The sequence below is a fragment of the Corvus hawaiiensis genome, chromosome 12 (assembly GCF_020740725.1).
Source record: "Corvus hawaiiensis isolate bCorHaw1 chromosome 12, bCorHaw1.pri.cur, whole genome shotgun sequence".
NCBI lineage: Eukaryota > Metazoa > Chordata > Aves > Passeriformes > Corvidae > Corvus > Corvus hawaiiensis.
The window spans coordinates 2,356,498-2,382,936 of NC_063224.1; the positions used below are offsets into that span (position 1 = coordinate 2,356,498).

The window sequence follows — 26,439 nt, forward strand, 5'->3', positions numbered from 1 at the left end:
CCTGCATCACTGGGGACCCTCTTGTGCTGAGCACTCTCTGAGAGCAGAGAGCTCATTCCACTGCAGAAATCCCAGTTGAACAGCATCTCTTCACAGCAAACGAGGCTGGCTCTAATTTTTGTTAATTATGTGGAAGCAATTTGATTTCCTCGTGAGCGTGTTGTCAGTGCAGCTCTCATGGTCTATTCCTGGCCAGCAGGATGAGGATGCTTAGGAACCCCAAAGGACTCTGCAGCTGTTTTGCAGAACAGCATGAAAAAAATAGGACCCATTTACAAAATAAAGAGAAGAGACAAAACCCAAGATCTTTCTTGCAGAACAGCGTGGGAAAGAGGAGCCATTTGCACAAAATGTGAGGTCTGGCAGGCAGAAAAGCAGAGAGAAGAACGAATGGGGGAAAAAACAACGAAACGAACAAAACAGATGCAGAAAAGGAGCTTTTTGTAAGGAAGGAGGTTTCTCAGACAGCGCCTCGGGAACGGCGGTGACGACACGAACACTGGCGAGAGGCCGGGGAAGCGCAGGCACAGGGACAAGAGTACTGCGCGGAGGGGTGTTTCTCGAGGAGCCTCGTTAGCGCAGTAGGTAGCGCGTCAGTCTCATAATCTGAAGGTCGTGAGTTCGATCCTCACACGGGGCAAAGACGGTTTCCTCCTTTTTTTTTTGTTTTCCCCCTCCCGCACGCAGCGTTTCCCAAGGGAAGGGAATATCCATTTTTTACCATGGATTTCGAGCAGGAGGCGGGATCGCAGCGGGGCGAACGCGCTCCCCAGCCCTGCACCGGCCCGCAGCGCGCCGCGTTACCGGGCACCGGCCCCGCCATGCGCGCGGTCCCCCCGCCCGCTAGGGGGCGCGCACGCTGGTTGTATCGGTTAGGGAACAGCGTCCGCGCAGCGTCCGCTACCGGCGGGGGCGTGGCGCGGCTGGATGAGGCGGCGCTGATTGGCGGAGCCGCGCGGTGGGCGCGGCCCAGCGGCGGGATGGGCGGCACCGATTGGCGGGGCTTTGGGGTGGGCGGGGCTTAGCGGCGGGCACGGTGGCGCGCCCCGGAGCGGCGGCCAGAGCGGCGGCGGCCATGGCGGTGTGCGCACGGCTGTGCGGCGTCGGGCCGGCCCGCGGCTGCCGCCGGCGCGGCTCGGCGAGGGAGCAGCGCCGCGGGGCCGCCGACAGCGAGCCCGACACCGATACCGACCCCGAGGAAGCGGGCGGTGGCGGCGGCGTCGTCGTCGTCACGGAGGACGAGGAGGCGGCGGAACGCATTGAGGGCGGGCGGCCCTTGCCGCCTTCCGTCGAGGCCGGCCCGGCCGGGCGGGCCCCGCTGTCCCTGTTGGAGCTGCCCCCGGAGCTCCTGGTGCAGATCTTCGGCTCCCTGCCCGGTACCGACCTGCCCAGCCTGGCCCGAGTCTGCACCACTTTTCGCCGCATTCTCCGCACCGACACGATCTGGCGGCGGCGCTGCCGCGAAGGTACCGCTCGCCCGAGGGGATGCACGGTCCGGGGGTCCAAGGGCAGCAGCCTCGAGGGTGCAGGAGGACACGGAGAGTGCGGGAGGGGATGGAGTGGGCATCCTGAAGGGCCGGGCTCCGTGGGTGCCGGGCAGAGCTGGGGTCTGGGGGTGCAGGCTATGGGGCCGTGGCTCGCAGGGCTCCGCGTGTGCAGGGTGGAGAAGTGGGCACATTTCGGGTCCCCTGGGCACGGTCCCTTGGTGGTGGCACTTGGCTTGTGGCAAAGGGCATTGAGTTGAGGTTGTCCCCCAGGGGTAGCTGAAAGGGAGGAGTGAGATGGCAGCAGGCCGGGGAAGATGATGCCTCCATGCAGCATGTCCTTGGGGGAATCCTGAGGATGGGGGGTTTCGGCAGCGAGGACAGGGAATGCTCAGCCCCTGCAGCAGGGAAGAAAGGGGGGCCCTTGGGATTCCTGGAGCCATGGAGACACGGGGGATACACCGGGGGCAGGGAGCCTTCTGGGTCCTGTGGTGCACGGAGGAGGCCAGGGACATTCTTTGGGGAATCATAGAGCCAGGTGTGGAGAGGTTCCAGGTTCGTGTGTGCATTTTCCAGGGCTCATCTGGTGCAAGGATGCTGTGCTGCAGTAATGTGAAGGCCTGGGAGGTGCTTTTTCCTCAGCTGTGCTCTATGAGGCTGCAGTTCTCCCTCGTTACTCCTCATCCTCGTCCTCCCACCGTTGTGGCTCTCTGTCCTCTGTTATTTCAGTCCTGTCCCACCTCCCAAGGTCTGCCTTGCTGTGCTCATCCTCTTTCCAAATGCTGCCATCCTGCCAGGTGCTGTTGCTGCCAGCACATGAAGTCATGTGTATTTCCCTGTTTGCTTTCTGTTTTTAATACCAGTGAGGGCACAGGGATGAAAGATTTGGGTATGTCAGTGGCAGCCTGCTGTGGGATCTGTTGGAATGCCTGAAGCCTTGCAGGAATGAATTCGTGCCTCTATCAGCACTATCCAAGAACCTTTGGACAACACAAAAACTGCACCTGGAAAATGTAAACCAAAGCATTCTGATTTCATAGTTCAGCATTGTCCCAATAATTTAACATTGGTTGTAGGAATGGCTAATGAAATGGTGTTAATTCCTTCCTTACACTCCTCTAGTGACTTAGAGCCCTCATGGATGTTTGTGTGTTTGATGAATGGTTTGCAAAACTTGACTGATTAATTATTTTAATAGGTTATGATCCTGGCAAGATGTGTATATAGAAATATATGTCACTTTTTAACTATAGGCACGGTTGACTTATAAAAGAGCCACTAAATTAGGCCTGGTGGGGAAATGCATTTATTTATCTAATTCATGTCTGCTCCTCAGATTTTCTTTTCAGTAGATAAAGCAGTGTTCAAAAGCTCAGCTGAAATTCAAGGAAATGAAGGAAACAGTGGAATTTTTATGGCTAAAACTAACCTGGACAGGAAGGGGAGGTATCAAGACTACACTTTTGTCTATGGCCCTTAGCTAACTACCAGGTGAGAGGTGCATAAACCAAATTTTGATGCTTTTTGCATGTAATTTCTCCTGCTTCCCAACATACCCATTTCAAGGAGTGTCAGAGAGCAGCTTGATGGCTGCTGGTGTGGCTGAGGAGGCTCCTGTACCAAAGGCTGGTGCCCAAGCCGTGCTGAACAGATAAGGGGCAGTTCCTGGCCAGCAAACTTCCTACAGTGGTGAAACTGAGCCTGAATCTTTTAACCAGCCCTGGTTTTCCAAACAGTTCCTCAGCTGGATTTCTCAGGCTGTTTGTGGTGCTTTGCATTGCTCTGCTGTGGTAGGAGTGGAACTTTGAGTAGTTGTACACATGAGGCTAAAATTAGGCAGTATTTTATGGGTAAACATCAGGTGTTGGTAAATAAATACACATTTAAAACTTAAAATACTCTGTGCTGTGTTTCTGCACAGCCATGCACTGGGGGCTGTGTGATAGTCAAACATAAAATGTCATCACTTTTTGTAATCTTTGCCAAAACCAAACCAATTCCCATCTCTAGTCAGTGCTTAAGTGTGTGTTTGTATTGCCTGAGTCGTGTGATGAGGCTGCATGTCCTAAAAACAGAACAAGAACACATGTGCCTTGCCGGTTTATTTGCTCTGAGGCCTCCTGATGCTCATGGAATCACAGAATATCTTGAGTTGGAAGGGATCCATGAGGATCATCCAAATCCAGCACGATATTCCAGAAGTAACTGGGAAACTTCAGCTTGGTGTCAGCTGCATGTGCAAAACTACTTCTGTTTTTAGGAATGCACAGCAGTGCAGAGGCAGGAAAGAATCCTGAAATTCATCAGAACAGACAGAAGCTGCTCTGGGAGAAGCTGTTGTTGCAGTGCTTTGTTTTGGCCATTTTTCCCTTCTCCTTGGACAAGAGCAGCGCTGGATGTGAGGAGCAGCCTGGCTGTGTCCCAAGTTGGATGGGGCCCTCGGTCCATGCAGTGTTGATGTCTTGCTCTGTCCTGCTCTGGGCCAGCTCAGCTGTAGCTTAGTCTGAAAACATGCTGTGATTATTCCAAGTGTCCAGAGGACTTGTCTGCCTGAAAGTGGAGTGGCTTTTGCTGCTGGTGGAGGACTGGGAGAGCGCTGGGATGAAGCAGGGGGAATTGTGTAGCACTGACACGACTGTCAGAGCTGTTGTCCTTTTATCATTGCAACTGTTTGGGGTAAACAATGTCTCTGGATCGCTTCCTTGGCAAGGAGGGGGTTGCAGTCACTTCCATGTTTTCTATAAATAGGAGATTGCTGATCTCTGCAGCAGGAGCAGAATTAAAGCTCGTGTCACCCTGGCTGGTGGCCTGACCTACCTTGATTAACACCTTATAGTCCATTTTTAATCTTTAATTTCTTTTTTCTTAAACCAGAACAGGGCGAGTGCAGCAGGGCACCTGGGAACAGACCAGTAATGCAGAATAACCAGCTCTAGAGCTTGGAAGAAAAGGCTTTTGTTTGTGAAAACAGCCTCCAGCAGCTTTTGGGCCTGCTGCAAAATGTCAGCCAAGGTGCTGAAGTTTCTGACCTTCAGGTTGTATGGAAAGAGGTGCCTGTGGAGAAGAGTGGGGAAAAAAGGCTGGGAAATGTGGTTTGTACAGTCAGTGAGGAGACTCTTGGGTGGGGTTCAGCTCTTACAAGACTCCAGGGAATCCATGCAGGAGTTTGATGCACAAAAGCTGCCACAACAGGAGCCATTTCTTGCAGTGCTGTGTCCTTGTAAAGGTGGAGGTGATTTTCATAAGTCACAAGGCTCCAAGCTCCCTTTGTGTGAGGTGAAAGCATTGTGCAGCGTGTCAGTCTGTGGCTTTTCTTCATCTCTGATGACCTTTTCTGGCCTTTAAACTACAACCTGGCAGTGGTTTGCTGTTCCTCACTGCTCAGGCAGGTGCTCAGCACTCTCAGCCACCCTTCAGAGTCTCAGACCTGTCTGCAAGCTGCACATCTTCTGCTTTAGGGTTTCCACAAATATTTGCATTTGTTGCAGATCAAATCTCCCTTTCCTCCATGGTAACTCCAAGCTTTCCCCTGGGAGAAGTGTTTGGGAGAGGACTGGGTGTGTTTTAATCTGATTGCTCAGCCTTTGGAAACAAGAAGCCAGTTCCAAATTTGTCCACCTGGTATTTCAGAGGTGCTAACCTGAGAATCTCCCATTTTTGTGGTAGCTGGAATAATCCAGTGAGTTTTTATCCTCTCTGTTCTGTGTCCAGCCTTGTGAACATGCATTTATCCAGGGATAATTGGAGGATTTGATTAACCAGGACACAGTGGAAGTTCAGTAATGGTGAAGGGGATCGAGCTCTGCCAGACATCCTCATTTCCTCAAAACTGGATGTGCACACACAGCTTCCAGCAGCTCCCTGGCATTGCTGTGCTGGGAGAGGCAGCAGAAAAGCAGGAATTGGGGCTTTGATGTGAGCACAGGGGTTCTTCCCAACCTGGGGTGGAAGAACCTTGCTTGTTTTTAAACTCCTGCATGGGCCACGCAGGGTGGGGGTGACAGAGCTTCTTTTGGGGGAGGAACAGGGAATGTGAGGCTTGGAAGTGGGAGCAGGGCAAGGAATAAATGCCACTTGGAGAAGTATTAGTGCAGCTCATGCCTAGATGGAGACTGCTTTTCCAAGTCCTTTAAATTCCCGTGCATGTGACCATGGAAACAGCAGCGTGTCCCTGTGTTTGGGAAATCAGCACTCCTTATAAACCCACTCCAGCAGCCTTTCCAGCTGGTCAGTGGGAACTTGGAAAAACCAATTTCCATCCTTGCTTTGGGAGCAGGATTAAGTAGCCATTTTCTAAGGGTGTGAATTTCGGTGACTATTAACTCCTTAAAATAAAAATACTTAACTCAGTGAGCTATTGCACTGAGATACATTTCCTTAAAATAGATTTAATTGCACTGAAGTGGAATTTTCCAGGAAGCTTGAGCTCTTCAGATCTTTCTTGGAAAGGGATTTCAGTTCTCTGTAAAGAAAACCTTACCAGTTTTCTTTTTCTCTCATTATCTCGAAGCTCTACTTGCTGTTAATTTATGTCCCTCTTGCCTTCTGGGTTAAAAAGAGATGGCCTTTCTTGCTTATGATGTTTGGAGGGGTGTTGTTTTTCGGCACTGTGAGCCAAGAGATTGATTTTTCCCATAAAATGGCCATCGTGGTGTGAACAGCTGGTTCAGGAGAGCTGCAGTAATGCACTTGTGGAGCTCAGCCATCACTGTGGCATTTTCACTCTCTGTAGTTGTTTGCTGACCAAAACAGGGTAAGAATTAGTTATAAAATGAGTGTTAAAGCACATTAAGATGAAATTATTTTTTTCCTGGTAATACTTTCTTATAGGACTTGGATATCTAATGACAAATAACGCGTAGCAATATACAAATCCTAAATTTTTGTGTTATTTAAAGGAAATTGTTATTTGAATCTTTCCAGGAAAGGTTTTAATTACAACCACTTTAATAATGGTTTGACTTTCATAAATTTCACTGCAGGTTATCAGGAGCTCTTGCATGAAGCTTTGACATCAAATGCCTTCCCACCCTGTTATTTGGAGGTAGCTGCTGGTGGTGGATCTCCCATGGCACTCACTTGAGTGATTTATGGATTAGGGAGAAGGCTTTGGGAAAAATCAGCCCCTTCTGTGGGAAGAGAGAGTGTCACTCTTGGTGCTGTTAGAGATTCCATTTGGGCAGAATCCTCCCTTTTCCATGCAGTATAAATCCCTTCCCTGCCTGACTTCAACCTGCCTGCAGTGGGAAGGGCTCATCTCACCCATCCTGGGGCCAGGTGAGTGTTTGTTTACATGGACAAGAGTTGCCTGTTCCCAAACCACGCTGTTCCTGCCCTCTTCCAAAGACTTTCCAGTCAGCTGGGGACATTCCATGCTGTTCCCTGCATCCCTGTGATGTGTTTACCCACCACATTCTCACTGACAGAGCAGTGCTGGAGAGCCTGGAAGGCTCTGGCAGGGTGGGGCTGCATTCCCAGGCTCCCGTGGAGCTCTGGTTTCATGGATCTGCAGGACACAGCTGGCACAGACCCAGCACTAAGTGGTTTGTTTGTGCTGGGCTGTTCTTCCTGCGAGCTCAGCTCGTCTGCCCTCTCCTAATTGTGCTTCCTCAGCCCACCTTGGGATTGAGCTCTGAACCCTCAGAGCTTCCTCTGGCTTTGCCTACAGAAGTCAGCAGGAATTCTGCCGCTGCCCTTGGTGGTTTTTGACGAAGGGCAGCGTTTGTTGTGCCTTGTGCCCCTCTCACCTTTGCTGCCCTCACCACCGCTTAGGCGGAGCGATGTGTGCGGGACGGGTGTTCCCTGGAGACAGGCTGACAATAAACCCTCTGAGTGCTTTCTCGTCATGTGCTTGTATTTATAGACACAAGGAGGCTGAATTCATTCAGGGAAACTCCTGCTTTTCTCATCTTTGGAACCTGAATGCTCTCCTGCAGCAGGTTTCCAGCGTTAGGTGGTGCTTCACAGCCACAGTTGGTAATTCAAGGATGCTCAGCTGAGGATCAGTTTCATATTTAACGGCTTGATGAGGGTCTGCAGAGATACAGTTTTGTGTCAAATAGCTGGCAGATGTTTGTGCTGCTGAGGAAAGCTGCTGTTTGATCTGTGCTGTTGATGTCTTTGATGTCAAGGAGGGCACTTTCCACTGCTGAGATCTATCGGGGTCACTGCAGCAGGGTGGCATTGTCACTGCTGATTTTTTTGGGATCTCCCTACTCTCATTTCCTCCCTCTGCTCTTCTGAAGATTTCTGGCATTGAGACATTAGTACTTGGCTTTTATTACTTTTGAAGTTTCTTAGAAGTTCGATGTTGACTTCCTGAAAATGAAAGGAGAGAATCTCATTTTCTGCTTCAAAGCTGCTCCGAGATCTCTGACTCCCTTTGTTTTCGGGGCTTCTGGGAGCAATCAAAGGCATCTGCCTGTACAACAGCCCCCTCTCAATCTGATCTGCTTTCAAGTGTAGCCATATTTGTGCATGCTGGGGCCTGTTTTATGTCTCCATTTCATTCTTTTTCTAATCTGTGACCTTTCCTTTAGGATCCTAATAAGCAGTTTTCCCTGTCGGGTACCTCAGTGGGAGTAGATAATTGCTCTGCACAGCGGTGATTTGCTGGAAACAGGCACACAATCCCAGCTGGAATGGGGATGTCTCCCACATTTCACACTCTTCCTGGCTGAGGTGTGAGCAGCTGTGAGTTTGCTGGGTGTGTTTGTGCCTTATGGTGTGTTTGTTGCAGGCATTGCTTGTGAAATGTCTTGGAATCTTCCACAAAATCACATCCGGTTTTTAAAGCAAAAATAAGGTTCTTGGTCTACTTGGCAGCTTCAAGAATGCACCTGATCAGATCTCAGTAGCTGCTACCAAGACTCTGGGTGCAAACCTGTTTGTGCCAGAGTTGACCCTTTTTTCCATGTTGTTGCAGAGTATGGAGTGTGTGAAAACCTGAGGAAGCTGGAGATCACAGGAGTGTCCTGTCGAGATGTTTACGCCAAACGTAAGTGGTAAACCCAATCCAAATCTTGCTTAATACCCGTTTTTAGAGCATAGAAGTGTTGAATATTTGTTGAACTTTGATGGCAGAAGTTGTTCAGACTGACTTGCAGGGGTTTCATTGGGAAGTTGACATGTTTGGAGTTTTATTTCATACCAAGCAGATGCCAAGAGTTGGGATTTCTGTGCTTCCCAATCCTTTGGTGGGAAAAGAGCATGGAATTTAATTTTTTAATGAAGTATATTGGGGGTTTTTCCTCCTGTTTTGCCACTTTCAGATTTTGCTAAGGAGCTAACGGATATTTTTTCTAAGCCTTGATCTCAGTGAAAGGAAATGGCTATAGGAGAGTGGAAAAGGGATGAGCATGCCCTGAAGGAGGAGAGCCTGGCAGGAGCTGTCAGTGTGTTTTGGGAATGTCTGTGGGGGTGGCACCCTTTAGAATCTTGAAGCAGCAGTGACCTCAAGTACTGATCTTAAAGCCGGGAAGAAGAACAGGTAGAAGGGGTTTAATCCCATCCTTAATAGACTTGCTGAGCATCCACAGGAAAATTACTTCATCACCTGTTATCTGTCTTTCCCTATTCTGTACTACACTAGGGATGGAGCTGCCTAATTCTCCTGGCTGGGAGGGCTGAGTGATGCTGAGCCAGCACACGGATGTCCCCAGAGAAGTCCCATTAACCTTTAATTCCTATTTAATCCCATATCTCTGTGTGGCACTGATGTGGTGACAGCTACACAGCACACACCAGGTCAGATGTTAGCTCTTCATTGCCACTTTTAAGTGGGACAGCATCTCTTCATGACCTGCAGTCCTTTTTACTACGTAACTTCCATGGCTCAGAGATATTAAAGTGATACTTGGTGCTTTTTATGCACAAGCTGTGGGTAAAAATGGCCCTCCTGGCTCAGGACAGTGGTGACTCTCTAGCCCGGTAGTTCCCAGCCATGGCTGTGGGCAGGAAGGCCGAGGAGAGAGCAACCCTGTGGGATATTTTCCTAAACATTCCCACTGTTTGCAGGTTTCCAGAGTGTAATCAGTTCGTTTATTTAATAACCTGCAATAGATCTGTCTCACTCTGTTTCCATGAGTAGTTTTCAAACCCATGGCATCCATTAGCAGAGAGTCACACTTGGTGTGTGAGAACCACCCCTGTGATGGTCTTTCCTGCACTTCTGTGTGAGGTCTGTGCCCGTATCCATCCAGCAATCCCAACCAGTGATGGTTGCTCCAGAGTGGGAATGCTTGGCAGCCGTTCTGGCTTTCAGGATGCGCCATCTCAGCTCCTCTGCTCAGATGCAGAACTTTGCCCTGTGCCAGGAGCAGTTTCCTGGTGGTGTCACCCCTTTTTCTCTACTGTCCCATAAACCTCTTTAATTGCAGAGGAGTTAATTTGGGATTACTGCATGGACTTTTCTGTTCACTGAGTGTGCTTCTGTGAGAAATGGTGGGGCAACATGGGAACTGAGCTCATTGCCTGAAAGCAGAACTAATCCAAGGCCTGGGCTGCTGTCTGTGGACTTACTTGGTCTTCTTGAGGCAGCAGTGCAGAGTTTGAGGAAGGACTTTGATTCCACTTGGAATTCGCTGGATGCCATTTGTAAATAATGTCTGTGGGAATCTGGAACACGTCCTGTGTGAGAAATCCTGCTCACACGAGACCGGGGGTGACGGAACCAACTGGAAGCAAAGTCAAGGAGAGAGCTGGACTTCCCTGCGTGGTTGTCCCAGATCCATGGAACTGTTTGCTGGTCCCAGTGGAGCAGAGTTTGCTGGCACTCACCCTGCTCTGTCTGTTCAGGTATAAACCCACGGGTGAAGTCGGGGCGTTTTATGAAAATCCTGCCCGACTACGAGCACATGGAGTACAGAGATGTTTACACCTGCCGTACGTACCCCGCTGCTGCTGCTGCTTCCTGCACCCAGCACGCCCGGGATGCTGCATGGAGTGTGCCCTGGCTTGGAGCAAAGGATTGGGGATGACCTTGGGACAGCAGGGAGGTGCCACCAGTTGTGGCTGGTGTGTGTTAGAGGAGCGCTGTGACCCTGCGGGGTGACAGCGTGAGCAGGGCAGGCACTCAGGGGTGTTGGTCTTTTTTTGAGGTGCTTTTTTGAGGATCTCTCCTCACAGAACAGGAGCACTCACTCTGCTCGTTGGGAATTGCACCTTTCTGAGAGGGAAGAATTCTGATACCCTGGTGAGGCCTCCCAAAAGCAACTCTGGACTGGCAAAGAGCGTTGTCGTGATCCAAGTGAGCCACAGTCAAATCCACAGCTCTCTCCAGTGCAAAATGCTGAGTGTTCCCATAGTAATTCCCTCCCTGCACACTGAATGCTTTTAAGCACCATCTGTCTCTAGGAAATGTTCTGCTAATGTTTTAAAGATTGTGATTTGCCTTCCTCATTTTGGATAACCTTTTTTTCCCCCTCCTCGTGTTGTGTTGAGGGAGGAATGGTTAAACCCTTGGAGTTTAGTGTTCAGCAGGAGTTGAGGGGGAAGAAGGACTGATTAGTTTACATCAGTTAAGGAAGCCAGGAGTGTTTGGTGTTTATTTGGAGGGGGTGTTGAGCTGTCTCTGATGCTCCTTTGGGTCTGCAGAGTTTGGCAGACTCAGTTACTAACTCACTGCTGCTTGGGAATGGAGTTTATCACACACATTAATGAGGGAGTGGATGCTGCAGAATTCCCTGTGCTGAGGGAAGCAACCAAGCAGGGGCCATGCTGGGAAGGTGAGGACTTTAATATGCGTCAGGACAGACCAGCAGCACGGCTACAGCAGGAACTGGGACAAAAATTTGGGGTTTGGCAGCCTGGGGTGCCTGTCAACACCAACTGTGTTCTGGGGCTGGATGGGAAGGGGAAGCAAATCCAAGCTGCAAGATGGATTCCTTTGGAGATTGGATGTTTGCTCCAAACATGCTGTTTGTGGGGGCTCTTAAATGACATTTACTGCTGTTCCCTCAGTTATTACTTCTTTAGCTGTAGGCCCAAACTTCTGATGTGCCCCTTTTCTCTTGGGCTGTGTTGTGTTCCTTGGGGAGAAGCTTGGACAGTTGGACTCGATGATCTTAGAGGTCTTTTCCAACCTGAATGATTCCGTGGTTCTGAGCCCATGTGGTTTAAGAAGCAATGGCCCATTTCCCCTTTTTCCCTTCCTGTGTTGTCAGGATTTTCCATGGAAGTCTTCCTTAATTCCTGTTCCTGCAGTGTCACCCAGGTGAGCTCAGATTGCTTTCCCCAGGGGCTTAAGCTCGCCTGGATTACTCTGAGCTCTCTCTATGAGCAGTTCAGGCATCACCAACCTGAGCACTGCTTCCATTATTCCAGCTCAATTTGCTTATAGAGACCTTCCTGCATCCCAGGAGTCTGGGAGAATTGCAGTGGTTTGGGTTTTTCCTACTCAGGATCTTCCCCAGGCAGCCTTTTCTTGGTGGGAGTGTGGCATTCCCTGCTTTTCCAAGCCCATCCCCAGCTGGATTCAAGCCCCCTTCCCATCTGAAGGGTGTGCAGGGCTCCTTGTGGAACGTGGGGAATATTCAGGCTGGATGAAGGTTGTCCTGGAGCATCCCGTGGATGTGGTTTTGCTCCATTTGGCAGGAGGTGGACTCAGAAATTTGGATAGGCAAGAGGCTTCTCCAGGACTGAGCACAGGCAGTGGAAAACCTTGGAGAAAGACCTGAGTGCTGTTTTCTTTCGAGGAGCAGGAAGGGAAACAACTGTCAGATTCATCCTGTCTCCTACCAGGAAGAGCCAGAGCTGGAATTCATCAGGTTTTCCCTGCAATTAATATTAGCTGCTGTTTTGCTGGAGCTCAGAGACAGCCCAGGCTTGAAAACTGAGCTGTGTTTTGAGACTTGTTTGGGCCCTTGGCCAAGTACCAGCATTTTCCCCCGTAGCTTCTGGAAATGAATGGGATTTTTTTTTTTTGGTTTCCTGTGTCCAGAAATCAGCCCTAGTTCCTGAAATAGCTCCCAGCAGGAGCTGGGCTAGGAGGAACATCCTCATCCCCCTTGGATAGCTTTGTTTTCTGTCCTAAAAAGTAGTAATACATTAAAAAAAGCTGGGTTTTATCAGCTCTGTGGCAGACAGGGTGGAAGGCAGACTGTGGTGGGTGGAGCAGCTCATGCCATTAATTAATGTGTAATTACTGAGCTGGGAGTGGGGTTTGCCTGCTTGCCTTAGTGCAAGTCTCAGTCTGAAATTGTTTATTGCCCAGGGAAAAGGCTCCTCCAGGCCAGTTGGCAGCAGCTCTGGACTTCCCTCCCTGCTGTCCTAAACTCCTGTGGAAGTTCTTGCTTTGGTGGGATAAAAAAACTTGTGCAGCTCTTGCTGTCTGAAGTAATTAATGAAACAAAGCTGCTGGAACAGCTGCACTGAAGCACAATTCTTCTTTTAAATTGATGCAAACCCAAAGCTATTATTTAAGCCAGTTCTGGTAGTTAAAATGGGTTCTTGTGGCCTTCTGAGTTGGCTGTGGACATCTCTAAGGCAAGTGAAATACCTTCTTCATGGAAATAACATGCATGCTGCTGTTCCTGCCCAAAATGCCAGGCTCTGTAATGCCTTCTTGTGAAGGTTACTGATCCTGGGAGGAAATCAGATGGACAGAAGGAAATTAGATGGACAAGAGGAATGGCTGTGTGAGGACTGGAGGCAGGTCCCATCTCTAAGCTGTCCTCACAACAGCGGGTTTAAGATCATTCTGTAAAAGCCCTTTCCTCCTGATTGCTGAAAATATTCCTCTGTTTAGGTGGGCTTGGAGGGACACCTGGCTCTGAGACAAGAAACAGAGAAGCCTCAACTGCTACAGTAGATTTTGAGTGGGTTTTGGAAGCAGCTTTTGGGCACTGCTGAGGTGTGGCTGCTTCTGTAGAAGTTTTAAGGCCGTGGCTGAGCTGGCCTCACCACCAGATTCCCAAGCTGGAGTGATCTATGTGCTTTGCCCCTGCTCCCAGTGGCTGTTTCTAAGGATGCTTAACTCTGGAGCCAAGTTTGTCTACACAAGGCAGTGAAATGCTTTCAAAATATTCAAATTTCCTTGTTCCTTCCTGCCTTCCTGCCCTTCCCTATTTTCTGTTGCTTTGCAGTGTGAAGCATCGAGTGTGTTTTTCGTAACTGGAGGTGGCAGATGCTTCTATTTGTTTTTAGCTCTGGTTATATCGCGTGATTTGTATTATTGGGACTGTGTTGCAAAACTTTCCCGGGAATTCCTGCTGAGGTAGGTGGTTCTGCCCTTCCACAGGGCCAGGAGCAAAGAATATAAATGTGTGTGAGCTTGGGCGAGGCCTCAGCTCAGAACTTCCTGGCTGGGCTTGGACACAACCACTTTTCCCAAGTCAATGTGGTTGTGGGTGCTATTGGTCAGCGCTGTGTGCAGCCTGGGAGCAGGCTTTTCATTCCCAAAATCCCAATTCCTTCTTCTGGATGTGCTCACTTGAGTGTCTCCCTGTTCCCCAGTGCTGCACCGCTACCGGCACATCCTGGGATTGTGGCAGCCGGATATCGGGCCCTACGGGGGACTGCTGAACGTGGTGGTGAGTGAGTACCTCATCCTGGGGCTTCTGAGGGCTGAGGGGGGTTTTTCCCACACTTTCCACCCTTGGCAGCCATTCCCAGACCATTAAGAAGTCTGAACAGTCAGCCCTCAAGTGAGTGATATGGACCCAGAGGGTGCTCCTTGGTTCTTCCTTGGTTTGTCTTAGGTTGGACATCAGGAGGAATTTCTTCACAGGAAAGGTTGTTAAACATAGGACTGGGCTGCTCAGGGAGGTGGTGGGATCCCCATCCCTGGAGTGCACGTGGCACTCATTGCTCTGGGTGGGGATTGCTCACAGGTTGGACTCGATGGTCTTGGAGCTCTCTTCCAGCCTGAATGGTTCTGGGATTCTTTTTATCATCACCACCTTTCTCCAGACAGTTCTTTTATTTTTCAGCTCTGTGCCAAACAGAGCCCCAGGAGCAGGTAGAAAACATGATCAGTGTTTGAGGGAAAGGCTTGATTTAGAGTTTGACACTGATATTCCGGTGGCTGGCACAGGAATCTGTTCACTTCATTTTCTTTGCCTGCAGCTGAACTTTTTGCAAAGGGCTTTGCAGTTGTGTGGTTGGCAAACCTTTACACCAGCTCTAAGACTCGTGCATCAGATGTAGAGTGACACTGGTGACAAGATGTGTGGAGTCTGGCAGCTCTGGTGCTGCTGGGAGAGCAGTTAATGAACAATGTTAGACTGAGCTGGTGAGAGCTGAGCCAGGAGTTTGCCTGGAGCCCTTGTTCTCTGCACCAAGGTTCAATAACTGCCAGGTTGAAGCGGAACAAATCACGAGGCCTTTGCATTTTGCAAGATTCTATTCCATGAACTGGTGTAAGAGGGCACCCAACTGCATCAATACTTCCACTGTCACCTTATAAAGACTTTGTGGCACTGCTCTGCCTTCATCTCAGATCCCTCTGTTTGGAGAATATCCTGCCTCTGGAATTGCAGAGCCTATGGGGAAGGATTCTGTTAGGTGTGCAGGAAGGGGGCTGGCACTTGTGCCTCTCAGGAGACGAGAGTGTTGCTTCCTGTGTTCTCTGAGTAATAAAGCCAAATAATTCCTCATCCAAAAGGCAGGGATAATCATGGGAAGCAGAATTCATCTGCTGGAATATCTGCCAGCAGGAGCTCTCAAACCAATTAGAGCCTGACTTGCTGTGTGGTCTCTCCCTCTGGATCCTGCGCTCCAGGCAAGTCATTTGCAACAATAAAGGCCTGAGCTTTTTCCAGTGGTGCAGGAAGCCTTGTAAAAAAGCCCTCTTCACCCAGGGAGTGCTGGGAGTGCATATGGTCTGGGTTAATGGCTGGAAAGCTGTTTGGGAATGCAGCAAACTATTCTGCAGCTCCTGCCCTGGGCCAGAAGAGGCCTCAGAGTTTGCTGCAGACTCACAAGGAATCATGCAGGGCTGATCCCGTGCGCTTTGTGTCCTGTCCCTCTGCAGGTAGATGGTTTGTTCATCATTGGCTGGATGTACCTGCCGCCTCATGACCCTCACGTGGATGATCCCATGAGATTCAAACCCCTCTTCAGGATCCATCTGATGGAGAGGAAATGTGCCACGGTGGAGTGCATGTATGGTCACAAGGGACCTCATAATGGCCACATCCAGGTGAGCTCCTCTGCCTCCCTCAGCATTGTGTGTGCACTTCGGCTCTGGGAATGGATTCCTCAAAAAGCTGTGAGGATTTTATTTCAGAGCTGTGGCTTTCACCACCCTGCTGTGTGTGTGGGCGCCAGCTTTACGCTCATTATGTGTCTGACAGGTTGTGTGGGCTGTTCCCTGCTCTGAATTTGTTCCCTGGCAGTGGCACAGCCAGGCTGTTGTGCTGTTTTCCATTGGGCTGGAGCATGGTGGGAGCACCAGGATCTGGGGAAAGGATGTGTAAACTGGCCTTGGGCAGCTGGTGAGTGTGCCCAGGCAGACACAGACCTGTTCTGCAGCTCTCTCCACAGTGAGACCTTGAGAAGGTGATGCAGCATCCACTGGATGCTTTAAAAAGCTTCCTGACAGGCTGTTTGTTTTTCTTTAAAGGAGGAAGCTCAAATAGGGAGGCAGCTTAAAACTATTATTTTCATTAGAGTGCATTGAGGTTTTATTGCTTTTATTTCTCTGTTCTGTAGCTGCTGCACTCGGTAGCACTGAAGGATTTCTGTGTTGTAGCAAATCCAGTAATGTTTGTTTTGTAAAGCACTTGCTGTGAGCAGTCTTGGCTACGTCATCCAAAGCATCTCTGAACAGGGCTGTAACCTGTTCAATTCTCCTCCATGGTAACCACAGATTGTAAAGAAGGACGAGTTCTCCACCAAGTGCAACCAGACGGATCACCACCGGATGTCAGGGGGGAGGCAGGAGGTGAGTGCTCTGCCAGGGCTCCACACTGAGGCTCTTTGTGTGTCCCCTTCCTGAGGAGCAGCTCTCAGCTGCTGTTGGGGTCTGGGAGGTGCCCTTCTGCCTTCTGATTTCTGTGTGACTGAGCAGATATGAAACCCCAGGCTGTGAGCTTTTGGCTGATGTCCTGTTTCAGGCAGCTTTCTGTGTCAAGGTGCTCTTTGAGCCCCAGCACCTTCCTCCTGTTTTGGTAGCAGACCTGTCCAGAGAGGGTCAGCAGCACATCTTGGACATCAGCAACACTCCAGGCACTGATCTCTGTCCGTATAATTAAGATCTTTCAAACACAGTGAGCACCAGCTGCATTTGGATACCTGCTGGTCAGCGAGGCACCTTCCCACTGCTTGCCTTGCTCGAGGGATTAAAAGCTTCATTTGGTTGTTTCTCCTGTGTCTGTCAGCTCTATCCAGCAAGGCAGATTCCTGAGTGAAATACCTGTATTTAAATGCAGGTATAAATGTCAGGATGAATACCTTTGCCAGGTACTGCTGTTTGCTTCCAGCTGGTTCCACGTGACAAATCTGATATTTGAGCTGCTTCTGAGGAATGCTGTAAAATGTCTGTCTGCTAATGGGAAACAGCTGGGTGAAAGGTTTAGTGAAGTGTTTTCTGGTGCTGGAGCAGATGAGAAATGCTTTAATACTTTCAAAGCACCACGTTAAGTGTGCGTGGCATTATGGTAATTGGAGGATCTGGCTTGGGAAGATAAAGGAGGCAGGTTTGGAATATCACTTGGCAGGCTGCTATCTCAGTGTAAGCTGTTATCACACCAACTCCTGGCAGGGTATTAACTTGTCAGAGCTGGAGTTGGGGTACTTCAGGAGATGCTTTCAAAGTACCCTTTGGATTTAGATGCATCAGAATTAAATCAGCAGGTTTTAACCTCCTAAACCCTTAGTGCTTTTCAAAAGCTTTTTCTTTTATGTTGAACATGTCGGGACAGGGCACAGGAGTCAGCTTGTGGGCACACAAATGAGTTACTGTGAGGGAAAGAGTAGATGAGCTACTCTGCAGTAACAGGCCGTGCTTTTGCTTTTGTTCTGAAGGGTTGTATTGGTTCTACCTGGGATTTCTTTGAAGGGAAGCCTGTTGATGGTGTGACCACTGGCAGTTACCATAATCACTGTTAAGCATATTTCCAAGCCGACACGTGCTTGTTCCCAAATCCAGCCACGTTTCCCTGTCTTTGGCAGAGGATGTGCCCTGTCTGTGGCTCTGCCAGTGAAATGTGCTGCCACAGAGTCACACAGTGAAGTCATCTTGGGGCGATGTCCTCATCCTCCCCCTTTTCTCCTCGTGCTGCAGGAATTCCGGACGTGGCTGAGGGAGGAGTGGGGTCGGACTCTGGAAGACATCTTCCATGAACACATGCAAGAGCTCATCCTGATGAAGTTCATCTACACCAGCCAATATGAGTAAGGGCTGCTACAACCTCACAAGCATTTCTCCCTGAGACAGGGGTTTTCCATGGGCTTCCACAGCCAGAGGAATGCTGTGTCTCTGCAGTGCTTTCCAGCTGTACAGGGAGATGAGGTGGAACGACAGCAGTAGGAATAGGATTCCAAGTTCTACACAATAACTGTGCACAGGAAGGTGCTTTTGAGTCGTTTAACTGTGTTTAATTTGAAGACAGAGCAAATGTGATGCCAAGGAGTGTCTGGTTATTATCCATATTAATCAGTGTGCTCTGTAGGGCAGGAACCAGAGTCCCTGAGAAATTGGGGGATTGTAACCATCTCTCCAGGTTTCTATTAGCAGCCACCTCGGTGTAGCAGATGTTTAAATATGCTTCACTCTCAGGTTTTCTGGGAATCTCAAGGACTGAGGAGGTTTCTTTGCTGCAGGAATCTCCTGGTGTGCTCACAGGGATGGTGGGGAGAGAAGTGCAGGGAGGGAGGAAGTGCTTGCGGAGCTCTAAAGCAAATCCACTCAGCTTGTTGGCATTGCTGAATACACAGATCCTGCCTGTCTTGACAGCATCCCCAAGCTGCTGGAGGAGCAGAATGCAAACCCATTGCTGATGGGGAGGGGTTTTTTTCTTGACTTCTCTGACGTTTTTCTCTTGCACAGCAACTGCCTGACGTACCGGCGCATCTACCTCCCCCCCAGCAGCCCCGACGACCTCATCCAGCCAGGCCTCTTCAAAGGCACCTACGGCAGCCACGGGCTGGAGATTGTCATGCTGAGCTTTCATGGGAAGAAAGCCAAGGGCACCAAAATCACTGTGAGTGCATTTTCCTTTCTCTCAGGTGCTTGTGAAAGTGTTCTCAGTGCCGTGGATGCACAGGAGAGATTTCTGTCTGGGAGTTGGCAGCCCAAACCCTGCTCCCTGTGGGGATTGGTGGCGTTGGGTGAATCTCAGCACATGCAGAGTAGCCAGAACCTGCTCTGCAAAGTTTCTCCTGGTTCCCCCTTCCTTTCCTCCCCCTTCCAGCTGCTTTCTGTGAACAGCTGGTAGCAGGTCTCTGGAGATCCTCTGTGTGTGTCTGAAGAGCAGGTACCAAATGTTGGCAGCTCTTCACTGAAGTCAGGCTGGGGAGCTCCTTCCTCCCCACGGGGGAGGGATTCTGGTGAAGTGCAGCTACAGCTTTGACTTTCTTTCACCCTTGCAAGTACAGCTTTAGATTTAAAGTTCTGTTTCTGGGAAGGGGAAAGCAGAGATGTCAGAGGACAGCAAACAAGGTCCAAGCAGGTTTTCTTTGTTGCCAGCTTGGTGACTGTAGAATAGAGTGAACTATTAACAAATGAGGTGATGGCTCTGTACCACCTGGTGTGTGCAGCCGTGCTGTTCCTTCCTGCCCTAGGGAGATCCCAACATCCCAGCTGGACAGCAGACTGTGGAGATAGACCTGGCACATCCTCTGCGGCTGCCTGACATCGAGAACCTGCGAGACTTCAGCGAGCTCTCCCGTATTGTGCTGGAGGTCCAGGAGCAGGTCCGGCGGGAGGAGCAGGAGCGGGAGCAGCGGCAGGAGGAAGAGGAGCATTCCCAGCAGGCTGCCTCCCAGCCTGCCAGTCCCCTGGGAGGAGAAGGTGCTGAGGGGGAAGAGACTGCAGCTGGGGCAGAGGGGACGACCCAGGACAAGGCACCAGCTTCCCAGCCCTTCGTGCTGCCCATGGGAGTGATATCGAGGAACGAGGATTATCCCCGGACCTGCCGGATCTGGTAACTGGTGGTTTTATGGCCCAGTCACTTTTTGAAAGGGAAGGGGGAATCTTGGAGGTGTGTCCTGTATTTGTGTGCCCTTTGCCTGCCTGTGGATCTCCCAGCCCCTTGGGCTCTGATTTCATGGAATGCTGGGATGGTTTGGGTTGAAAGGGACCTAAAAGCCCATCCTGTTCCACCCCCACCCTGGACAGGGACACCTTCCACTATCCCAGGTTTCTCCAAGTCCCATCCAACCTGGCCTTGGACACTTCCAGGGATGGGGAGTTCACAACCTCTCTGGTTCCTGCCTCTGCTGCCCAATTTCCCATGCTTTGGTTTGTTCCCTCTCTCACCACACTGTCACCTGCCATCCCACTTCCTTGCTGGATTTACTTCTGAAGCTGGCACCTCTCCTGAATTCCACACACACATCCATTTTTTTGGTGTGTTTTATGTCCCAGAGCTGCCCAGCTCACATATTTAGAACTGTTCAAGCTGCTTCCCGTTCCCATGTGTGTCATTCATGTTCCTTGGCTGTGGGAACACAGTGCTCTCTCCCACCTTTCCCTGGCCTCTGGTGCCGTGGGGCAGCCCTGGCAGGTGCTGAGTACCCCAAGCAGGAGGTGCAGGCATGCAGAGAGCTGTGTTCAATGGGAGCTGGAGTTGGTGAAGCAGCACACTAAATGAAGTGTGGAAAAGGAGCCCTAAAGCTGAGGCTTAGGCAGGTGACCTTCAGCCAAACATCTGTGCTCGTGGAAAAACCTACCCAGAGCTGGTTAATCCCAGAAGGCTCCTGCTGTCACAGCTGAGTTGTTTGGATAAAACCCTGCTCCACCTGCTGCTTGCTCAGAGCTTTGACTGACCTTTATTCCTCCTCAGATCCTGGTAGATTTTTTCTGCTTTTTAGATTTTCCTCTCCCTTCCCTTAGGTTTTGCCACTCTGGTCATGCTCTCAATGTGCCTTTGCTTTCCTGGGAGGATTGATCCTGTGCTGATCCTTGAGTTGCACAAGTTAATCTCAGATGGGTTAGGGGGCTGAACTACTGAAAAACACAGCTTTGGTGTGCAGGTGCTAATTAGGATAACCCAAAGCAGCAACCTGCAAGTAGCAATGAGGAGTTTCTTGTCTTAAAAACCGAGTGTAAAACTCGCTGTTCTGTCACACCCGGCTTCATCAAGACTGGCTTCATCAGAGTTTTGTGCTAATTTCTTTGGATTAAATACTGGGTGATTCTGGTTGTTCTCACACCTCTTTTTATCCCCTTGCAGTTTTTACGGGACGGGGCTCATCGCTGGCCACGGCTTCACCAGCCCCGAGCGGACGCCGGGAGTGTTCGTCCTGTTCGACGACGACCGCTTCGGCTTCATCTGGCTGGAGCTCAAATCCTTCAGCCTCTACAGCCGCATCAAGGTCTCCTTCCAGAACGCCCAAGCGCCTTCCCGGGAGGCCTTTGATGAGATGCTCAAGAACATTCAGTCCCTGGCTACTTGATGAGTGGTTGGTGATGGACAGGGCTCGGGGTGGCAAAGGCTGCTGCGCTCCCCAGCCGGGGCTGGGCTGGGGAGTCCTCGCTCTTGGTACCTCTGGATAAAAGCATGCACTTTGAATAAAGCCTTTTTACCCCAAATGTACACACATCCCAGTTCAGACATCCATGACTGCCCTTTTCCTCTGTGCTGCTCCACGCTGCTTCCCAGCAGTCCTTGTTCCCCAGTCTGGGCTTTTTAGAGCTGAAGGGATCCTGCAGAGGAAGGAACAGACCTTCCTTAGTGCAAAAAAAGAGTATATTGGGACAAAACCAACACCTGGTCAGAGCTGGGCAGAGGAACAGGCAGTGACAAAGCACATCCTCCTCTCCAGAAACTTTTCTGTGGGTGCAGCATTGCCAGGAGAGGCTGGTGTGATAGCTGCGTCCTTGGCTTGGTAATTGGAGTGTGTGGTTTCCTCTGGAGAATTCCCTCAGCAAGGGCAGGATGAGAGTGCTCAGCATTGTCCTGGTTTCTGGAGCTGGATGGATGTGCTGTCCCTGGAGCTGCAGGTCTGGGTGTCTCCCTGAGCACAGAGATGATGATTTCTCCTTGCAGGAGCTGGCTGTGGCACTGGAACTGGGTGTAAACTGCAGAAGCTCTGATGTGTTCAGACTGGTTTGTACCTGGAAGGTTTTCTCAGATCTTGTGAAGTGGGTCTGAAAATGGAAAGGAAGGAGCAAAAAAGAAACCCAGCTGTGAGATGAGCCCAGCTGGGCAGCAGAAGGTGCCACATGTCACTGGTCCTGTGTGACCCACAGGTGTCATTCCTGTTCAGGATGTCCTTTGGAGTCCAAAGGAGTGACAAGGGATTGTCCTCCTATTGTGTGGCTCATTCTGGCTCCTGGAATGGTGGGTGCTGCTGGGTGGGTGCTGCTGCCCCACTCACAGGGCCCTTCTCTCCCTTTCTAGTTTCACTTGTTTTATCCCAGGTGATTTTGTGGCAGATCTGAGCTCTGCTGGGAATTGTGTGCTGCAGGAGAGGAAGCAGATTCCCTCTAGACTGTGCTGTGCAGGAAAATGCTGGCCAGTGCTCATCTCCAGGCTGTGAGCTGTGCTATAAACCAGCAGCACTAACACAACCCTTTGTTGCAGCTGCTCTCTGGCTGTGAGGACAAACTCCAGGTCCCTTCTCTTCTCCCCTCATCAGTGTCTAACAAACCCCTGCCTTTACATCTCTGCAGTTTTAGGTCTTTAAATGTGTCTGTACCTGTGCTGGGAGGTTTCAGGCCCCTTCTGTGGAGAAGTTTTCAGTCCCTGCCTGGTTCCAGTGCCTGTGAGCAGCTTTTATTCTCACTCTCACAAGGGCTTTTTTGCCATTTCTGGCTCATGAGGTCTCTGAGCTGTGTGAGAACCCAGGTTCCAGCAGGGATGCTGAGCAGCAGCTCATGTCACTCACAGGATTAATTCCTGTCTCTCTGAACAGAGTTCTCCAAACTTCTGGGAATTTGAAGGTGATGTAGGGCACTTTTTGCTGTGTTTCCTGCAGGTTTGTGAGGAGTGGAAAGCCTGCCTCAGTGGTGGGGGTGAGGAGCTGTTAGAGGCTTGGTGAATAAGCTGTGAAAAGTAGGTTGGCTGTGAGCAGCCTGTAGGGGTTTTCCTGGCAGAGGGAAGAGCCAGTTTGGATCACACAGGGCTGGGGAGAGAGGGAGTAGTGACTGCTCTCTGTGTCTTGGTGAGTGGGCAGAGAGGTGACCTGGAGCTGAAATTGGGCATCTCAGCCTTCTGCTGCAGCTGCTGAGCTCTGTGCACAGCTCGTGCCTGATTTGCAGACTGAGGTTTCCAGCTTGGTGCAGGTTCCTGGGACAACTGAAGATGTTCAGAGCTGGGTTAATGGTTGGACTCGATCTCAGAGGTCTTTTCCAGCCTGAATGATTCTATGTTTAGGGCTTTATTTGGTGTCTCAGTGGCCTGTTTATCTTGGAGTTTGCCATTAGGCAATCTCTTGTCTGCCTTGTGTTCTCCCTCACAGCCCAAAGGGATGGGAGATGTCCCCTTGGGCAGCTGTTCCCATTGCATGTCCCTAAAACCAGCTCTTCTTCAGCTGGATCCATAGCTCTGATTGCAGATTCCTCCTCCCCACTTCAATATCCCCACCAAAATAAATCAAAATCCTGAAATTTTACATTACTGACTTGAGAATTTTTGCTTTTAGCTTTTAAATTACGATTCACATTTTTTAAATGGAGATTGAAATCCAGATTGCATTGATTGCCCTGCAAGTGCTTGGCCTGAGGCTTGAGTTGCTCTCCCAAGTACCGACCTGTCTGTAGCCTCTGTCCTTTGTCACCTGGGCAAGGTGTCACCTGTTTGCTCTTGGCACAGGTTGTGCATCTGCTCTTCTCCAGGCTTCTTGTCCCTTCTGCCAAGGGTCTCTTGAAGGCCAGACCTGCTTGGCTGGCTGGAGAGAAGGGCTTTGGTGGAAGTTGATGCCCTGTGGGAATTTTTCCCAGCTCTGCCTTGCCCCTGTAGTGGCATCTTTTTATTTATAACTTACCTGGCTGGCCTCAAAACGTCAGGATAATTCCTGATTAAAGGGAAAACTGCTGGTACCCCCTGGCTTTGTTCTGTCTGGAGCAAAGGAAATAGCAAGTTTTGTATTAATATTCCTCCTCTGATGCCTTTTCTCACCTGCTGCTGCTCCAAGCCTGGCAGGCTTTAGTGGCATTTCAGAAGAAAATCCCCTCTGATTCAGCTGAGGGTGAGGAAAGCTGTGGAGATGGATTTGGGAATGCTGCAGGTGCTCCTGTGCCAGTTCCTTTGTGCCTGGCTCTGTCAGTGCTTCCACAGCAAAGCAGGGTAGCACGGAGTTAAAACTCCCAGCCCTGCAATCTTTGGGAAAGGGGAGACAGATTTAGGAGCAGGCAGTTTGGATCTGATCCCCCGTGGCCAGGGGGATGCTCCTGCTTTCCCCAGTCCTGCTTTTCCTCACGGGAAGTGGTGCTGACAGGACAGGGCTTTGCTGTGCTTGCTCGTGTTTGGTACAGGCTGTTCCACCCCCTGCCCAGCACTGCATACCCCATGGCTTTCCCAAATCCCGGTTCTCCAGCCCCCTGGGATCTTTCTGGGAGCTGTTGACAGGGATAATGTGTGCTGGGGCCCTGCAGATGGTGATCAATCTCTGCTGCCGACGTCTCCTCGTCCTGTTGGCTCTGCAGGAAATCTTGGGGACAATTGGCTGGATTTCTTCATCCCAGATGGGTGGAAAGTGCTGGCGAGGATGGAAAACAACTTGTCAGGGGTAGGAATACTCTTGGCAGGAGCCTTTTGGATTAAACAAAGCCTTTGCAGGGAGGTTGCAGAGCCCCAATGGCCACTGCAAGACCTGGGGCTGAATTTTGGCTCAGGGACAAGAAGTGACTGGTTCATGTGCTGGGTTTTGCTCCTCCATCAGAACACATGGATTTGGCCAGCTGGAAAAGAGGAACATCAAAGCTCCAGTTTGTTTGCCTTGGGCCTGATTTGAGAGCTGTGAACATGCTGTGCTTAGGCCTGGTGGTTGTGGGAGACTCTTCCCTCCACGGGGATTTGTCAGGCTGGGTTTTACTAAGGATGGGGAAAAAGGATGGAATTGTTTGTGGATTCAGGTGTCAGCTTCTCTGTGGAGTGAACAGCAGTGCTGCTGTTGGAGGGCAGCTCCTTAGGAAATGTGTGCTGGGGAGAAAGGGAATTCCTGTGCCTGGAGCTGTCAGCTCCCAGGAAAAGCCCAAACTGCAGCTGGCTCAGTGTTTACTTTTCAACAAGGATGACTTTTTCTTGCTTTTTATTAATTTAAACCTAGTGGAACTCGATGGGAGTGTTGGCTGTTGTGTGGAAATGGGTTGTTTAGGCTCGACTTGATAGTTTAGGGAATGGTAATGTGTTAACTCTGTCTTGTAGCTGGCTGCTCACGTGGCCAATAATCCTCTGTGATGTTCAGCTGCCAAAGGCTCGTGCTGCCCTTCCCAGTGGAACAGTGAATTTTTTGGGATGTGGAGTGGAAGATAGAGGTACTAAACTGTGAGTGCCACTGACCTTTGGGTGCTTTGTGTGCTGAATTAAAATGTGTGATTCTGGTTTTTTGTTTGGATTGCAATCTTTGGAACTTTTGAGGCAAAGAGCACTCTGCTCGACCGTGTTCATTAGCTTAATTAAAGCAATCTGCACTTTTGTTTTGTCATTGATTACTCCCCTTTCCCTGTTCCCACGTGTATTTTGCACTCACCACTTTAACATGACACTAATGGATTGATCTGGGCATTTCCTGTAGGTTTTGAGTGTGGATAAGTCTCGATAAAGTATTAAAAGTGAAGGTGAAAGATAAATCCCTGCTTTGTACAGAGGGCAGTGGGAGGAAACCACTGGACATCCACCACCACAGATATCCATGTGGAACATGAGCAGTTGTAGTTTAAACACCTCAGCTGCCCAGTCTGCTCCCCTGCCCAAGGGCTGGGGCTTTGCCTGTCCTGTTCTTACTGGCTCTGAGAGGAACAGGATGTATAAAATCAGCACCTGGCCTACTTCACCCTGGGTTTTGGAAAGCTGAGCAAGCCCTGTGTGTTACTTTTACACCTGATCATTGTTACCCAAGGAGCCTTTTCCAATTTCAAATAATAAAAAGCAAAGTTTTGTGAACTTACTTCTGTTCGCTTCTTTTTTTTCCCCCCCTTGTCCCAAAGGAAAATGCTGGGCCAGTTCCTCCCTCCTGACGTGCAGCTGCCTGTCTTCCGTCGTGGGACAGGAATTAATTTTCCCTTGTTTGGGTACTTGGTGAGCAGTGCTGATTTCCTGAAGATGTGAGACACACCCCCCACACCTCATGCTGTAAAATCCCAATTCTTCCCCTATCCCTATTTTCTGTTCTCTCCTCCTCCATCTCCCCTGGGGTGCCCGTGGTGCCCTGCTCCCTCCCACTGCAGGTTTGGGGGGGCAGAACTGACACCCTGAGCCCTGACAAAGCCTCTCTGCTCTCCCAGGCCCAGCTTTCTCTGTCTGAAAGGAAGCATGAGGTAATCCTGGATTTTTTTATTTTTTTTTCCATTCTTCCTTCCACTTGGTCTGAAAGGGATCAGCTGGCACTGACCCAGCATGAGGGTGAGGAGAGGGAGGCAGCGTGATGGTGTCATCCCCCTTCTCTGTGGGGTCACACTGGGAGTTGTCTGCATTCCCTGCACTTGAAATCCACACCCACGCCAGCTCTGCACTGCTTTTCCAAGTGATGCTGTGGAAATGGGACAACTTGTGGCATGAGCTCGGCTGCCACCAAGGAGCTTTTCCTCCTCCTGCTGCAGATCCTGTGCCAGCCCCGTGCTCCCTGTCCTGCCTTTCCTGGAGGGAATGTCGTGCTTCAAGTTCTGCAGCCCAGTTCTGCTGGTGAG

At 50.2% G+C, this 26,439-nt stretch overlaps 1 protein-coding gene and 1 non-coding gene across 5 annotated transcripts; both read left to right on the forward strand.

Annotated features, from left to right (window-relative positions):
- The first annotated feature begins 567 nt into the window (after nucleotides 1-567).
- TRNAM-CAU lies at nucleotides 568-640 on the forward strand. The gene has a single exon. It is a non-coding gene; the product is annotated as a tRNA-Met (tRNA).
- Nucleotides 641-1,075: 435 nt separating this feature from the next.
- FBXO31 (F-box protein 31) lies at nucleotides 1,076-25,700 on the forward strand. Of its 4 annotated transcripts, none has more exons than XM_048316471.1 (10): nucleotides 1,076-1,466; nucleotides 8,410-8,481; nucleotides 10,281-10,367; nucleotides 13,938-14,014; nucleotides 15,457-15,624; nucleotides 16,294-16,368; nucleotides 17,710-17,819; nucleotides 18,475-18,628; nucleotides 19,209-19,570; nucleotides 20,822-25,700. In XM_048316471.1, exons 1-10 carry the CDS (start codon nucleotides 1,076-1,078, stop codon nucleotides 21,042-21,044), a joined length of 1,719 nt encoding a protein of 572 aa, XP_048172428.1. In that variant the 3' UTR covers nucleotides 21,045-25,700. The 4 variants fall into 4 exon arrangements, with proteins under 4 accessions (XP_048172428.1, XP_048172429.1, XP_048172431.1 ...); XM_048316474.1 differs by lacking the exon at nucleotides 1,076-1,466 and adding an exon at nucleotides 1,649-6,761; XM_048316472.1 differs by lacking the exon at nucleotides 10,281-10,367.
- The last annotated feature ends 739 nt before the right edge of the window (nucleotides 25,701-26,439 follow it).

Bases quoted from the DNA above. Each gene is read 5' to 3' on its own strand.
- FBXO31 (XM_048316471.1), top strand. From the start codon at position 1,076: ATGGCGGTGTGCGCACGGCTGTGCGGCGTCGGGCCGGCCCGCGGCTGC. The intron at 16,369-17,709 runs GTGAGTGCTCTG...CTCGTGCTGCAG, and splicing joins TGTCAGGGGGGAGGCAGGAG to GAATTCCGGACGTGGCTGAG. The intron at 17,820-18,474 runs GTAAGGGCTGCT...TCTCTTGCACAG, and splicing joins ATCTACACCAGCCAATATGA to CAACTGCCTGACGTACCGGC.